This window comes from Doryrhamphus excisus, linkage group LG4 (assembly GCF_037039965.1).
Source record: "Doryrhamphus excisus strain RoL-2023G ecotype Guam linkage group LG4, RoL_Dexc_Guam_v1.1, whole genome shotgun sequence".
Lineage (NCBI taxonomy): Eukaryota > Metazoa > Chordata > Actinopteri > Syngnathiformes > Syngnathidae > Doryrhamphus > Doryrhamphus excisus.
Genome location: NC_136360.1, coordinates 6,833,352 through 6,851,137, shown reverse-complemented (window position 1 = coordinate 6,851,137; position 17,786 = coordinate 6,833,352). Strand labels below are relative to the sequence as shown.

Below are 17,786 nucleotides of genomic sequence, written 5' to 3'. Positions count from 1 at the left end.
GAATCCTGTAAAAAACTCCTGCATGCAGATGGTGATCTGGATCACACCCAAAATGTAATCAGTTCTTCTATATCCCACTTCCTCCAAATCCATTCAGAACCTTTCTAGTTATTTTGAAAAAAAAATGCAGCAGAAAAAGTAAAAAAATCATGCTTTTTTTTCCATTGTTGAATACTATTAGTACCAATCATTCATTCATTTTCTACCGCTTTTTCCTCACGAGGTTTGCGGGGGGTGCTGGAGCCTATCCCAACTGTCTTCGGGCGAGAGACGAAGTACACCCTGGACTGGTCGCCAGCCAATCACAGGGCACATATAGACAAACAACCATTCACACTCACATTCATACCTATGGACAATTTGGAGTCGCCAATTAACCTAGCATGTTTTTGGAATGTGGGAGGAAACCGGAGTACCCGGAGAAAACCCACGCACGCACAGGGAGAACATGCAAACTTGACACAGAGATGGCCGAGAGTAGAATTGAACACTGGTCTCCTATCTGTGAGGTCTGCGCGCTAAACACTTTGACCGCAGTGCAGCCCTAAATATATTTTATAATTAATTAATTATTATAAATGTTTTAACATTATTGATTTTAAGGATGCTAAACTAAACATATTTTGCATGTAAACACGGCTAAATTGAGAAAAATACAAATACAGTCCTGATCCAGTCCGGGTTGCTGCAAAGTGCCACCCACTCCAACTATAGAAAGCACAGACATTTTTATTACAGTATACCCTTTCAAGGTGCACTACTATAAAAATCATACTTGACAATACTTTAGTAGTACAGCTAGAATAACAGTACCCACCACTAAAAATGAAAAAAAAAGCCCACAGCAATCGCAACATAATTATGAAATGCCGCAAAACAAACCCCCTGTCTCCACTTCACATTGTGTAAGCTTGATAACAGAATCCTCCTCGAGTTGGCTGGACGTAAGATTAAATTGCGAATGGAGGCTGACAATGTGAGAGACAAGACAGACCGATGAGAAAAAGAGAGTGATGTGAGAAGGCCACCTCAACCCATCCGCAGATATGACATTTAATAAAAAAAAGGGTAGGAGAAGTTATTGCAAGGCTGTGTGAATCATGTCAGGAGCATCTACACTGGGTGTCAGCACTTGCAAACCCCCTCGACGCAGGTCTTCTGTCACATGAATGTGTTCGTCGCTGTAGGCGCCAAAGGAAAACATTGTGGAGCAGATGTGTGTTTCTTTGATGGACAGTTATTTCAATTCTTCAGGTTGTGCGATACTCAGGAGATACTCATGTAAAAATGTGTTTAAAAGTAGCGCCTTCAAACTTATTCTAAAACACTGTATGGCTGATGTTTTGGTTTTTTTTGCCACACTTTTGACCTCCTGCTTTTCATGCATGTTTTGCTTTGTTAGCTGGCCAGCCTTCCCTGCACTGTCCACTGAGGTTTCCCTTTGTGTCTCGTGTAAACAAAATAACACATCCAAAAATAAAAACACTGATAGCGACAGTTATCTTTCGATGTGACATGCTTAAATATGTTTAAATTAAATATGTTAAATATGCTTAGATCTATGTTGAATTCCAGCAGAAGGTCAAATGTACACACATAGTGGGAAATAAAAAAAAAGCTCTTACCATTACCAGCAGACTTGTCTAGGATTTGTTCCTCCTTGGTCGTCTGAGCAGTGGAGCCACTTTGCTCTGTGTTTTCAACTCCAGGCACTAATCGAATGAGTGGAAAAACTTCCTTTTCCTGCTCAGACAGACCCTCTTCTGGACTCGGCAATCCACTGGTGAGAGGCTTGGGGCCAAAGGTGTCACTCTTGTGCTCCTTAATGGCGTTGTCACTGCTGCCCTTGCTCTCAGTGCCTTTGGTTAATGTTTGGTTTCTGCTGGATGTTTCTTCCAGCATCTGCTCACTTCCAGGCACTGGAGGTCCCATCCCAGCCTCGTCCACCGCCTCCTCACCACCAGACCAGTATTTAAATGGCTTTATCAATGTGTTAACAAGGTCAGTCAGTATTGTTTTACTGGTGTAAGTCTGGGAGGTGGAAGTGTCAAAATAAGCATTGTCTTCTTCCTCGTGGGCAGAACCTCCATGGCTTTCCAGGTTTTCAAGGTCGGGCAATACCGAGGCGTTGGTGCTTTTTGTGTCGTCCAACTCCTCTTGGCTGGACTGGCTGGTTGTGACACCGTCCTCTTTGTCATCCCAATTCTGCTCAGGCCTCAAGTGGATGACAACATGCTCGTCGGATATCTCAGAGGAAGTGTTTATGTGTGCTTTATCCAAGCCCACCAGGCCAGCCCAAGCAGAAGTCTTCGCGAAAGGGGGACTTGACTGGGGGTCAGTGACTGTGGAGTCAGACTTTTCTGCTGGGATGGTGGTTTGGATTAAGGAAAGCGCCGCTGCAGCTTGGAAGCCTGCTGGTTGGTGGGCTGCAACACAGAACAGGACATTTTTAGTCAAAGCAAGGGTATTTTTTTCCATAATCAGTGGCATTTTCTTCTTCCTTTTTCTTCCATGTTCTCATGCATAAGCAGCATCGAAAATGGATGAATGCTCTCATGCACCAAAACCGTCTCACAACAATATGCTTAACTGCGGGAACAATATGTTTAGGGTTCAAGGCCCTGCCCTTACCCATATATATATATATATATGCCCAAACAGCAAGTTTGGTATCATTAAATCAAAGGACTGACCAATCCTATTCGATCAACTGGTAAGGGTAATTCTACTTCTTAAAGCCACTTAAGATTCAGATTGTAATATTTTGACCATGTCAGTTTCTAAGGCATTTTGAAAATGTATTTTATTCACAAAAGTGTCCCAAAACGAGGCAATAGCATTGATGCATTATTTATTCTTTAAAATGTTAGCAATCAAGCAATATTTTAGGGAAATGTTCCTAAGTGGCTAATAATTTTGACCTCAACTGTATCATAAGAAGATGAGGATCATTCATTTATTCATTCATTTTCTATCGCGGGTCGCGGGGGTGCTGGAGCCTATCCCAGTTGTCTTCGAGCGAGAGGGGCACAGGGCACATATAGACAAACAACCATTCACACTCACATTCATACCTATGGACAATTTGGAGTCGCCAATTAACCTAGCATGTTTTTGGAATGTGGGAGGAAACCGGAGTACCCGGAGAAAACCCACGCATGCACGGGGAGAACATGCAAACTCCACACAGAGATGCCCGAGGGTGGAATTGAACCCTGATCTCCTAGCTGTGAGGTCTGCGCGCTAACCACTCGACCGCCGTGCAGCCCTAGATGAGTACCATGTTAAAGGATAAATTGTAAGGATTGCAAGGATAAATACCAGTGTTTATGCCATCTTGCAAAAAAGGCAATATTTACCCATCCATTTTACCCATTTTCTATAACGCTTATCCTCATTACGGTATGCTGGAGCCTATCCCAGCTGACTTCGGGCAAGAGGCAATACACTGTATTTTTGTATTTTAATTAGGCATGCTCCAATTGATCTGCCACCGATCAGGATCAGACAATTTTTGTGGAAAAGCATGTGATCAGCATCAACAGTCGATCACAAAAAATGATCTTTAGTACTATTGCAGCCTGCTGAGAAAGAACCCTGTGTCCTGGTCTGATGTCTTGGGTAGTATCCTTCCTTGCTTTGCGGTGGCAAACTTATGGAACTTATAATCCGTTTATGAGAGTGATGTAAAGTTTGCATCCTGCAACACATGCCATGAAAAATATCTCCCTGAGGTAGATTTAATTTAATATGGCATTTGAAGAACAAATACTTGACAGGGCATACTGCTATGTGCGACCTTGAAGTTCTACCATGAAGCATTCCATCAGACAATGTACTCTCTCATCGAACGTCTCCTGAAAGAAGGCGTCTCATCCTTTGTGTTTTTCGAGTGATTTATGTGCTCTTGAAAAAGTAACTAAAATATTTTTTTCTCTTCTATGAGAGCCTAGTGTTCAAAATTGAAATTTTCATCTACTCTGAGCCAGCCGGAAGACATCATTTGTTTCAGTCATTCATGCCTTTACTCCACCAGAGCCGAAAAAAAGATGTTGATCTACAAGCTTGTTTTGACAAATGTACTGCCACTCTATTCCCATAGTGTTTTTTTGTTTGTTTTTTTACTTAAAATTAATTGCATATTCGCAAGCTTTATGAGGTGACACTGTGAAATATGAAAATGTCAATCTTATTTTCCCTTCCCCTTTGCTGTGGAAATAAAATCACCCCAGAGGAATCAGCACTCATATGCCAACATAACCGAAAGTGGAAAAAAAAAGCTGCCGACAGAAACAAGTTTAGCAAAATACTTTTTGAGAATGACAATTGGAACCAAACTCTAAACTCCTGTGTGTTCCTCTCTCTGGATCTTCAAATAGCAGCCTCTTCTCTGATAGATGCCAATCTATGAACACCTTACACTTAATAAACGACTGGTTGTTTTTTTGTTCAGAACGCGCTTGCCATCAAGGTCATACCTCACATGAAATCCAAACACCAGATCCGAAGGATGGTGGAGGATCTTCAACATCAGGAAATGCATTAGCCATGTTTCAATGAGTTAGCATGTAGCTTCTCTCAGCAAAATGTACGAATGTGGGAGGTGGAGCTACCTAAGCCAGAGTAGTCGATGGCAGATACACTGAGCTTTCTGAACAAAGTGGCATCAGAAGTTGATAAAATAAATATAAAACTGGGTATTTTTTGATACAAGGGTCATGGTTCGGTCTTTTTTTCTTCTTTTCTATCCCCTCCTGCTCCAGGAGCATAACAACAAATTTGCATAACAACAAAACATCAAATAAAGCCAATTAATACTCCATAGAACAGGGAATGTGTAACTTACTTACTCACTTTTACAGGGCAGAGCAAATCTGTTTAGCATTTAGATCAATAATACTATCTGCCCGTTTAAGAAGTTATAAAACCATATTCATGACTGAAACATCCTTGTCGAAATAAACACCTTAACCCTTAATAGATGTTTGGCACTGTCTGTGGTTTAGTAAAAATACATACTGTATATATACAGATATAGTGCTAAATAGTTGTCGATATAGAAAGCACATTTGTTGAACCTTTAAAGGAAACCTGGTTCTCTCTGCAGTTGAGTAAAGATATACATGTTAATATTGTCATAATAAATTATCTACATGTATCAGTGGAAACAACATTATACAAAACTCATCATAAAATTACATTTTTAGGAATAAACACCCTACCCTGAATATATACTTGTTGCCTGTTAGCCTTTGCGGGTGAGTAAATAGATACATATTCATTTTGGGAGCAGAAAAGATCAATCCGTATGAATGGGAAAAAATTATGAAAAAAATATTCATTACACAAATGCATTTGTTGAAATAAACACCTTATACTGAGCCTGGAACTCTCTGCATTTCAGTAAATAAACATCCTTGCTACTACTTGTACATAGGAGTAGGGTATGTAGGTTTGCTGCAAATATAAAAGAATATGAACTAATTCTGCATAAACTCTACGACTCTTTGCACATATACAGTCACATGTATGTACTTTTACGGTAATTTTGCACATATTGTTTTTATATCTGTATATAAGACTTTGTGTATTATTGGCAACATGGTAAAAAAAAAACAATTATGTATATTTGGATTACAAGGCCACAACGATCTCCACTGTGGCTATGATAACTAATGAACTAATGATCACAATGATGTGTTCACAAAGCTCTCAGCGTACAATACGTACCTTGGTAGCAGTAGGCATCAAACAGAGCTGTGGTGTCGGGGAAACCAGTCCGATTGGGGTTGTTGTAGACCGTCCGCACCCCGGGGTCATCTCCGCCGCAGTTCTTTCTCGGGACATTGATGGGATAGCGCACACTGCCATCCGCCAGCCACCCAGGGTCGCACTGGTCCAGGCCGGCCTGCCAAGCCAGGTAGAGCTGACCCACATTGGCCAGCTGGGCTCCCAGAGAGTGGCAGTGGGTGGAGGCTGAGGCGAGGTTCAACTTCTCTGTCACTGCGGAGTGAAACACTTCACCTGGAGGAAAGGAACAGGAAAATCATTTTCTCAAATCACTTAAACACACTTTTGGGCTTAACTGTACATGAATAATAAAATATATATTAGAAATATACATATAATAAAAGTAATACCAGACAAATATTTAAAATATAAATACGATACAAAAATAAAATAAACGCTACTTTACAGTGTAGATGGTGTGTTGTTTTTTTTTCGACACGCATAACAAGTTACAAAAAGGCACATCACATTATTACAATTTAATATGTTTATGATTTTCATTATTCCTGTAACTTTGACAATAAAGTTCTATTTTATTCCATGTACCTGTGCAGTTCACGAGGAACACAGTGAAGTGGGATATTGTTTTCACAACAATGCTAAATCCTGCAATCAGATAATTAGATGTGCGATGACATCGACTTTCTACACCCATTCGTGGAAAAATTTTACTTGTGTGAAAGGGCTTAGAGTAAAGCCTTCAAACTAATACAAAAGCTAATTTTATAGAGCCCTAAAAGACTGTTAGCTTGTGGATAAAAGTACACTTGCTTTTCGGTCTGGTCGTCATATGAATTCAAAGGTGTCGGACCACTTCTTCCATTGTTGTGATAATCTCACTTCTTTTGTGAGCCCACCTGCTTTTCCTACTTACATTGTGGGCCAACAGAGCATTAAATCCAGGTGGGCGTGCACACCTAAGCGGAACTAAAACCCCAAAAGAATACGACCTCATCCGCAGACCTTGTAGTTCCTTGGCGAAGCAGTAGACATCAAACAGCTCATCGGGAAACCTATTGCCATAGTTACGGACTCCAGGGGCATCGTCACGATCGCCATAGCAACCTGGCCGAGGTGACTGGATGGGATACCTGTTGTGGGGGGGTGTAAAAAAAGATATTAATGTATATAGTCCTTAGGGGACAAGGACATCTTCATATGAAATAAGATGAATTACTTTCATTTAATGTTGTAATCATGTTTTCTATTCCTGAGGAAAAAAAAGACAAATCAACACTGCATAACAACATAATAAAGAATAGCACCATTCATAACATGTCACAACAACCCCAAGGCAATTAAAAACAACAAGTTGTTCCTTTTATTGCCTAATAATGAGTCATCCATCTTCGTCTCCACTGTGGCCAAACATATGAATGGAAAGGGGAGGCAAGAAGTCAAGGAGAGGGTTCAATGGTGGCGGTTGCACTTATTTACGTATTAGTCAAATTTTAACTACAAACTACAAACTCTAATATACTAATTACAAATATTTCCCCCTTAGAAAAATTATATCCTGGGACATGTTAAAGGGGACCTATCATGCTCATTTTCCCGCCCTTTGTAGTGAGTTGTGGACTCCTATAGAGCAGCTACACACAATAACATTTTTAGATTTAGCAGAATCCACACCTATTCCAGCTGTATTTCCTTTCATTTGTGCTTCCTGCCAAAATGGTCTGTTTAATTTATTCCACCCATGGCCCGCCTCCGGGCATGCCCACTGCACTATGATTGGTCACACAACCAAAAGTCCGTTCCTCTGTGACATCACAAAGGGATAGTTTTAACACACCTTTTGAAACAGAGCATTTTGAGCCATCCCAAACTTCTTTCAGGGCTCACTTCCAAATACACAAACCTCGGTATCTGAATCTTTTAACATTGTTTAACACGAGAATACAACATTCTAACTACATTTATAATTCAGAAAAGTGGAAAAAACATAATGGGTAAAGAAACTCAAAATCACTACTGGCTGAGAAATGAAGAAGGGGTAGGAGTAAATAAGATCTACTTCTTCCTACTCCTTTTTGGACACCTTTAATTGTGCCAGTATAAACATGTGACGTATACTTCAATGTACCCTTGTTAAGCATGTTGGAAAATCAACAAAACCATTACTATGACGATTACCAAAAGCATCACTGGCGGACTGGTGTGCCTGTGGAACAATCCATATTGTGGTCTCCGGCATGAGTTGCACAGGAGCATTGATTGGAGCAGTGCCCCAGACTTACACAACTATGAACTTTACTTTTCTCAGACACATGAGAGGATAACGAGGACAATTGCAGTCTTGTAGTCTTTCCTCCCCGCCACCAGCTGTCTTCGTAGTGCATGATGAATCAATGCCTGTCTACGTTTTTTGTTTTTTTTTCTACCTCTGTATTAATTGGACACTTGGCTGATGTTCACTTTGCGCAACCCCGATACACACCAATTAGCCATCTCCCTAGTGAAAACATGGGGTGCGTAGGACGGAAAGGAACGGGAGCACAGCAGGAGGTTGGTGGAAAAAGAGACAACAGGAAGTCTCCTAGATGACTGGATCGACCCCCATTTGAAATTAAAATGTAAATATGAGGGGGACACTAGTGTTGACTGCTGAGGTCAACGGGTGGAATTGACAATTTCTGTTCTGTACTCTTCTTTTGGTTTGCTGTACTTCCTGCCAGTTATAAAAGCCAGCCGCTTTACACCGGTGGAGCTGTGTGTGCTGTCCTCTATTAGCCATCAGTTGGCTTTATAAGCCCAACGTCATCACTTTTACGGGGCCGGTTCATTGATTAGTACTTGTCACCTAACTATATATTCTGTCTCGTTTGCTGACCACCTCGTAGACTTACTAGTTTTATGTTTCACAGAGCCTTATTGCGCCGTCGCTTTTGGTTTACCTTTTGTCAGCATTACTGTGAGTATCCGTTAAAAGACTTTTTTTCTGCACATTGCGCCTGTCTCTGCATACATAGGGTCCAGCAGTCGACAGCCACAGATTGTAACAACAGAGTGACTGACAGGATGAAGCGAAAATTAGGAGCGATCATCCAGTGCCGAGCACACATCTTAATAGTGGAGAATGTTTTTGATGTGTTTTTCAGGCTAAAGAGGAATCATTCATGAGGCAAAACTGATTGAATCATTAGAATGAAACAATGCTTAATGGGCAGTGATCTCTAGTGCTGTTCCCAAGACAGAAAAAATGGCAGTCCATACAGGATGAAAAAGCAAGAAAAAAAAATAAATCTTTTCACAGACAGCCAGCATCAAAGCCATAACAGTTATTCGCCAATGCCTTTCACATAAAACCCAGCAAAGCTATCAGATAATTGTACGCATCATGTCATTTGTGTCAGCGTCTGGTCTGGTGACGTCAACACAACAGGACATGAGAAGTGAACCTCGGGTGTTAAATGTTGCAGTATGTCCCTTCATTTCTTCACCGGCAACTTTTACACAAAATCCAGCAAAGCTATCAGATAATGACAATGTCAACCCAAGCATCTGGTGTGTCGTATAAAATGTTTGTCGGACAATGACAATTGCTTTCAAGGCAACAGGGCGGGAGAAGTGACTCTCAGGTGTCACTTGCTGGTCCCGGCATTGCGGGATACGCTGACTAACAGATGCGATCCCATCTTTTTTTTTTTTTTTTACAAGCCTGATACTTACCCAAAGCCAGAATATCCATCCCCCCATGTGTCTGTGATGGAGCACGTCTGTCATGGCACATGCACATGAACTCACCATCTTGTCGTTCCATTCATTTAATTACAAACACATACAAAATATTCCATAAGTTCATCCATCAATTTTCTACCGCTTATCCTCACGAGGGTCGCGGGGGTGCTGGAGCCTATCCCAGCTGTCTTCGGGCGACAAGCGGGGTACACCCTGGACTGGTCGCCAGCCAATCACAGGGCACATATAGACAGACAACCATTCACACTCACATTCATACCTATGGACAATTTGTAGTCGCCAATTGACCTAGCATGTTTTTGGAATGGGGCGGCACGGTGGTCTAGTGGTTAGCGCGCAGACCTCACAGCTAGGAGACGAGGGTTCAATTCCACCCTCGTCCATGTGTGGAGTTAGCATGTTCTCCCCGTGCATGCGTGGGTTTTCTCCGGGTACTCCGGTTTCCTCCCACATTCCAAAAACATGCTAGGTTAATTCCAAATTGTCCATAGGTATGACTGTCAATGAGAATGGTTGTTTGTCTATATGTGCCCTGTGATTGGCTGGCGACCAGTCCAGGGTGTACCCGGCCTCTGCCCAAAGACAGCTGGGATAGGCTCCAGCACCCCCGCGACCCTCATGAGGGCGCTACTAAAAATATATACGTCTTAGTATTACTTTCATTATTTCCATGAGCTAAGGAAGGACCACTCAAATGTTGGTGCAGATCAAGATATAGGTTCAGGTTAAGGTTTTATTTGCACTTGCTGCTGTTGGAGTCAGCTTGGCATGAAGGGTACAGTCTACACTAAAATCAATATATCGGAATTGCCATGATAAGAGAGTAAAAAAAAAAAAAGAAAAATCACGAGTCAGCCATTTTCTTTTGTAGGGATATGGGCCTTTTAGTTTATGTTTGGCACAGCTTCTGTATTGGATCTCATTAGCTCAGTTCAGGTAATATCATAACCATCAGACGAGAGTTGCCCTATCTAGTCTGACTGGTGTGTGTCCCACCGAGACTTTGAGCATGAACTGATGAGATAAATGTAATCTAAAACAGTCCAATAGCAACGGATTGAATGTCCTGAGACTACAATGACCTTGATACATGAGAATATTCACAGGCACATCATCATAACCTACATGTTCTGCTCTTCATACGGACTGGTAAAGTCAATTGTATTGAAGACATATAGTTGCTCAATATGTCCCATATGTACTAATAGTCACAACAGGAAGCAGCTCACCTTACAGTCTGGTCCGACAGCCACCCTGCATCACAGTTTTCGTAGCCGTCTGCGAAAGTGGCCTGCAGCTGACCGGGTGTTGCGATGGTTGCAGAGTTCTCCGCGCACACCCTCTTTGCGTCGGCAAAGGACAGGGCATAACGGTCAGGAGGAGCACGGTAATGAAAGACAACACCTGAGGGGGAGAGATGAGGGCCAGGAGATCAGACAAGCACACACTTTTACAGCACAGCCATTTTTTGGGGGGGTGAGGCCACGCTGGTATTTAGTGAAGTCAAGCTTAGACCATTAAAACGTGAGCATGTACACGATGTGAGAATCATCAACATAAAACCCTCTGGACATCATCATCATATTGCACTCACACTGCTCCATCTGTGTAGGAGGAAAACACAAGTGCCAGGCGTCAGCCACCTGAGCACATTTGCATTACACAGCGACTAGTGGCTCCAAAATAAAACCACAATGTCACCTGCTGCAAGGCTTCACACAGTGGCCTTTCTTTAATGGGCTTTTCATTCAAATTTGACATTCGACAAACAAAAATAAGTTGGAATTCATTATAAAACTGCCCAAGATCACTCAAGCTGTCAATCATGTGATTCACACGGCATGGATTATGGACCAAAAATAGGTTGTTTTGTGTTAGTTTTACTTTTGCATTGTTCTCATGTTTTCATTAATAAAGAATATTATGTACCACTGTATTTTATTGTAGTTCTCTATTTTCTCTCATATTGTACCCTTTTATCATGTTCTCCCCGTTTTCTCTGGGTACTCCGGTTTCCTCCCACATTCCAAAAACATGCTAGGTTAATTGGTGACTCCAAATTGTCCATAGGTATGAATGTGAGTGTGAATGGTTGTTTGTCTATATGTGCCCTGTGATTGGCTGGCGACCAGTCCAGGGTGTACTCTCTCACCCAAAGTCAGCTGGGATAGGCTCCAGCACGGATTAGCGGTAGAAAATGAATGAAGGAATGAATGAATGATTATATCAATTTCCATACAGTACATTTATTACATTTGAATAGATATTAATTACAAATGAAATAGAATTATGTAATTAGTAATAATGTAATTAGAATCTAATAAAATGGATGCCCATTTTATTTAACTTGTTCCAGACCCGAATGTGATAAGTGAATTACCACAAAGTAGGATTCCTTATTTACAAATGGAATATTATTGGAGTTGACCTGTGTAAAACCTGTGTACGACCTTCTAAATAAAGTTTTTAACATTATTGGAGCCCTCAAGATATAAAGTAACAATCACATTTGTACTCGCATTACCCAATATAGTAGACATAGTTAGAGTGGAAAGCACGTTCATGGCAAGAGCTCTGCTGTCACGACTGGAGTTTTGTACTATTTTAGCACTTTCCTGACCACACATCGGGATCACAAGATCAGAGCAGCTTACTGACACCTTGGACTTGACTTCGGAACCGGGTCAAAAAAACAAAAACAGGGCCAAATATGCTGTTGAATGACAAAAATTTGATATTGAGCCTTAAAGGATGCAATGGAAAAGAAACTGAAAGTGCTAAAACTGAAAATATGGCAAGATCTAAAATTACAGATAATAACAACCTCTATTAATAATAATCCCTATTATTATATGATTACGGATTATTGTACCTTTTGTGAGATAATTCATTTTTGTAAAATAATTCAACACCTTTGAATGTGTGTTTTCAATGCCACATATTTGAGGCATATTTTAGTCAGATTTAGCATATACTGACCCACAATGGATTGGTTTTTAACATCTTAAATGCACAACATAGATCAAAGTGGCCCCCCTGCATCATGCAATATTGAACTTTATAACTTGGGTGAACTTCATTTGACCTCTAAACTTTTGAATGCACATGTCCAACTGTTCAATGTTTGAGTGCTTTTTGCACCACTTGCTGCTCTTTAACAAGGAGCATTTCTCTAAGAGCTTTCTGATTGGAATGGGAAACACCGTAAAGCATGACTCTCTGAGCTGTGAACGGAGCACATATTCCACTTAAATGGGGAAAGAAATAGCCTCAGAAGTGTCCATCTAACGTTCCATCACCTCCAACCTCTGCCTGCCATTCATGCGGCGCTGCTCCCATGACGACCATCAACCCTCATGAAACCTGTGGGCGTCCGGCTACTAATACGGCTCCTATGGTGTTGCCTTTTGTCAAGGAGAGTGACAGCGACCCGTGCAAGATGGAGAGCAAGGTGGCAGTGAGTACATTAGCACGCTCGGCTACAGGGACACAAGACAGTCCTTTTGGAGCTTGCCCATCCCCCTCCCCAGAAATATAGACGCTGTTTTCCAAACAGACATGCAATCTTGCTGGCTAATGTGTGCAAGAGAGGGAAAAAATTGGGTTCTCACACATCATCATATTCTCCAGGGAGACGAACAGCAAGGTGCCATTCCAGAGTAGACCTAGTGCTCTGTGAATATATGAGCACTCCTGGCCATACTAATAAAATACAGTATACTGTGTATATACTCAACTGTAGATCTCATTGTGGCTGTATTCTTTATGGCTGGTTCAACACTTTTCCCCCCCAAACAGCATCAAAGTGCCAGTTGTTTGTTTCCTGCCACAGCACTTTAGCGCTGCCTGATGCTACAGTATATCTCAATTTAAAAGAAAGACAATTACAAAGCACTCAGTGGAGCGCAGACGTCCACCAAGGTGGAAGCTGTGGTCTGCATATCAACAAACAGACTAAAAAAGATACTTGATTAATCCCTGAAGAAATTCAAATTTCCAGCAGGTATGTAAAGAATTCATAATAAACTTCATCACTTGATCACAAAATAAAACAACCAAGGCAAGACGGGAGAGATAAGAAAGAAAAATAAGAAAATAGAATAATAGTAACTAACTCAAGTGTAAAACAATTACATTCACATTGCACTCACTGATCTGCATTCATCCACTATTGCTCACTTCATTAGACACTGCATTAGGGCACCATTAGTTAGAATTACATTAGCTTGTTATGGTTAGAGTTTCTATTTTTTTAGTTAGACTTTACTATTTATTGAGCTAAATCTGGGCCCTCGAGAACTATATTTTTTGCTATTTGATGTGTAAATTTCCTTGAATGCTAGGAGGACAGAGTATTAATTATACAACATGTCAGCTCCAAATTAGTCGATTGAGTCGGTTATCATTAATGTGGCATACAAGCGACATATTGCAATTTTCCCCCCAGATGAAAACATTTCAGAAGTGTTTTAATAACATTTTTGTAACAAGTTTTGGTCAAAACAGTCCAAAGAAGAAAAATTAAAAAATTACAGCACACTTGAAAACCCCTCAAAACAATGCTGTTTGGAGCAGAGTACTTTGAGGGGAATGTCCTGTTTCATGCTAAACCCCGCTTCCCTATACTGCAATAGCAATCACTCATGGGCAGGTACTTTAAGGTCTGATCCCTGAAGTCACGACATTACAGACTTCATCCTTCAAGCAGCAAATGGCTATCAATCCCTGCATCCAACAACACTGCAACTCTGCTTATATGCATGCCTTCTTCTTCTTTCTCTCTGGGCTTTCCCTTCAGGGGTCGCCACAGCAAATCAATCTCCTCCATCCAACACTGTCTTTTGCATCTGTCTCTCTCACACCAACTACCCTCATGTCCTCCTTCACTACATCCATAAACCTCCTCTTTGGTCTTCCTGTACTTCTCCTACCTGGTAGCGCTAAAAACGCAGCATCCTTCTACCAATATATTCACTATCTCTCCTCTGGACATGTCCCAACCATCTCAGTCTGGCCTCTCTGACTTTATCTCCAAGGCCTCTAACATGTAATGTCCCTCTGATGTTCTCCTTCCTGATCTTATCCATCCTGGTCACTCCTAATGAGAACCTCAGCATCCTCATCTCTGCTACCTCCAGTTCTGCTTCCTGTATTTTTCTCAGTGCCACTGTTTCCATGCCAATGGTCCTATTTACTGTAGTCACTTCTTGTGGTTGTTGAACTGTTTTTGGCGCTTTCCTGGCCACATTTTGGGATCAGATGATCAGAACAGCTTGCTGACACCCTCGACTCAAATGCCAAGGCAGTCCAGAACAAAGGAGAGCCAGATGAAGCCAGTTGCTTCAAAGGAGCAACAACTTGCCAATTTTCTACAACCAAAACATTTAGCAACACGCAACGCTGACATCGCAATGAAGGCATGCAATTTGAGGAAGCAGGCAAAGCTTCAAGGCACTTGGAATGGCAACTGCAAAATCTACATCAAGCTGAATGGAGGACTAGGAGAGTGCTTATTGTCAAAGATATATCAAGGATCTGTATACATATTAAAGATCAGATCGCCATGACAACAAGGAAAATGGAGGAGATAGCTCACAAAAACAGACAATCAATGAGATTCACAATACAATACGTAAGATTGCAGGGCAGGGAGACCTGGAAGTGGCAACCATTCGCTACCTGGACCATGAACAATGGAATTGGAGCATGATAAAGATCCACACATCAGCAAAACAAAAAAAGACATAATATATTAAAAAAAACAGCTGTTATTTCAGAGAGGAACAATAAATAAAAAATATATATATTGATCTACAAACCTTAACTTTACTGTAACACATTGTTATTCATACAGATACCATGAAGGGCACTGTACATATTGAATACAGGAAGTGAACACATGTATTTGCAATTTAAATGGAACAGAGAGGCAGGGGGATTAAATAAGCTTTGCTTTTTCCTATTCCTTTTCGGACATGTGGGATTGTGAAATGCAATGTGACGTATTCCAGTGCATCCTATATGCATGTTTGAAATAAATTAACCCAAATGGAGCTGGCAAGAAGTGGGTGGAGAAACGCAATGTGTGGGCGGTCTTAAGTAAATTAGCCTACAACAGACTCGCTTGCTGACAAACATTTCTTTGTTTGTTATCTAATTTCATACTTGATGTCTGGCCAGGTTTTCCAAAATATGTCCTTTTTAACATACTAGAATATGCATGTTTTAATGTTTTGGCCGCTTGAGGGGAACATCATAAAACAAAAAAACAAAACAGTGTCCTCGTATTGTGATGTTTTATGGAGTAGACCTTCAACATTTACCATTACCTCTGCCAAGCACAAATTGTGAATTCATGAAGTTAGATTTTTGTGTAATTAATTAATTATCACCTCAGCCATTTTTTTGGTGCAGATCAAGGAAGTTCTACTAATTTTGTACTTTTCTACTTGCAATATGGTAATGGTATTATTCACACTGGAGTACATCACATAGTACAATTCACGGTTCCAACATGTCCAAAAAGGAGTACGCAGAAGCAAAGTTAATACTACCCTTCATCCGTTTCACATCAGTCGCAATACATTTGTTCACCTCCTGTATTCCAATGTACTCTTTGTCAATTGTAAATACATAGGATAATGACAAGGCAAATATAACAATGTGGTGCAATAACAGTCAAGGATTATACTTACTGTAAACAGTAAGTTTGACTCATTGAGTCAATACCTACCACATCCACCTCTCTTTATTTCTACCAGACCAGTCGAGGTAGATGGCCACCCCCAATTAGTGTTTTTTCTCAACACTGTGTTTCCATATAAGGTATCTACTGGGTTTCTTTACAGTTACACTATCAAGATCATACTGGTAAAAAATAAAAACAGTGTAGAGAGCTCTGCTGGTGTTTGGCTGCATATAAATGAAAATGAATTACAGTAATCTTTGTTTGGAATGAACTCCTGAGAATACACAGCTCCACAGACGATTCGTTTGAGGGTATATAGTGTTGAGTGGGCTTTGTGTGAGCTTGAGTGCCTTCTGCTGCTGCTCCTAACACAATATCTAAATAAATACAACATAAATTAAAGTACTTAAGATTTATATAACGTGAACACCATTAGCATTTCATTTTTAGTCTTTTTTCCTGTCCATTACTTTGCACTCTTAAAAAAATAAAACAGTCCTTTGCAATTTGATGACAGACTCAAAAAATCAATAGTGCCATGTCAACTAAGAGACATGCAATTGACTTGTTGGTACGTGCCAGGAGAAGTAAAGAGAGGGGTTTTGAATTCAGTCGACGAGACTTAATATGTAATGGTTATAGCTGAACAGTACCAATAATGTCTCAGGAAAACACTAAGCAAAGCATCATGAGTGGTGAAGAGTCGCAATAGCTGCATTCCTCCATGTAAGCGTGACGGCCAATTAAGACTAAACCCTGGAGATGGCTACTTTTTCTGGCAACATAATTGGTTTCCGTCTGAAGGAGTGGCTTTTGCAGCACGGCAATCAACCAGTTAAGGAAGAGAGGAGGTAGAATGCGGCGTCTCACTCGTCCTCAATGGCATCGCTTTGCTGATTTTTTGGTCTAAAGGTAGAGACAGTTACCATCCATTTCAGACATGTTGAGCTGTGCAAATGTAAACGTGACGTTCCTTAATGTAACTTGTCAAGCATGCTCAACAGTAAATAAAACCATTATCATCACAACATGCCCCGTAACACAAGCAACTGCATGGTGCTTAGCAAGGCTCTCTGCTCTATTGATGCTTTTCCTTTGGTAAAAAAAGGTACAAGCAAGTACTATTTCTAGTAGTTGATATCATAAAGGCGACCGTTTCTGCTCACTCTTTTTCTTAGCTGCAGTATTATACACCACAGTTTTTACTTTGCTGCCCTCAGTCTCCTCTTGGATAAAAATGGTCTTTTTGTGTACAGTAAATACACAAAAACATTGCTCTCCTCCATTGTTGTTGGTTATTGGCACGTCTGGTAACTGACACGTTCAGTGCAGCTTGGGATTTATAGTTTCACACCGTCCACTGCCATCATTGTACTTGCTAGCTCAGCAGACAGGTAAGAAGTTCTCAATGAAGACTCCAGTTGAGTTCCAGCTTTAAACATTTATGCGCTCGCGAATATCCATGGTGATTTTGAACGCCTCCTAATATGTCAACAAATCAGACATTTATATGGACATTCCATTTAAACACATCATGCAAAAAAAATGTAGACATATGATGGAGAACCACAACTGGATGAAACATGATAGCTCAGCAGCTCTAACT

The 17,786-nt window shown here is 40.8% G+C and overlaps 1 protein-coding gene across 2 annotated transcripts in view; it reads right to left on the bottom strand.

The window, feature by feature from the left end:
- ncanb (neurocan b) overlaps positions 1 to 17,786 on the bottom strand; it is a 162,304-nt gene that overhangs the window by 70,229 nt on the left and 74,289 nt on the right. For both annotated transcript variants that reach the window (XM_078790054.1, XM_078790055.1), the window contains 4 exons: positions 10,722 to 10,896; positions 6,754 to 6,881; positions 5,731 to 6,024; positions 1,626 to 2,426 (listed from right to left, as the gene is read on the bottom strand). In XM_078790054.1, coding sequence (XP_078646180.1) covers positions 1,626 to 2,426; positions 5,731 to 6,024; positions 6,754 to 6,881; positions 10,722 to 10,896 — 1,398 coding nt within the window. The remainder of the gene's footprint in view (positions 1 to 1,625; positions 2,427 to 5,730; positions 6,025 to 6,753; positions 6,882 to 10,721; positions 10,897 to 17,786) is intronic.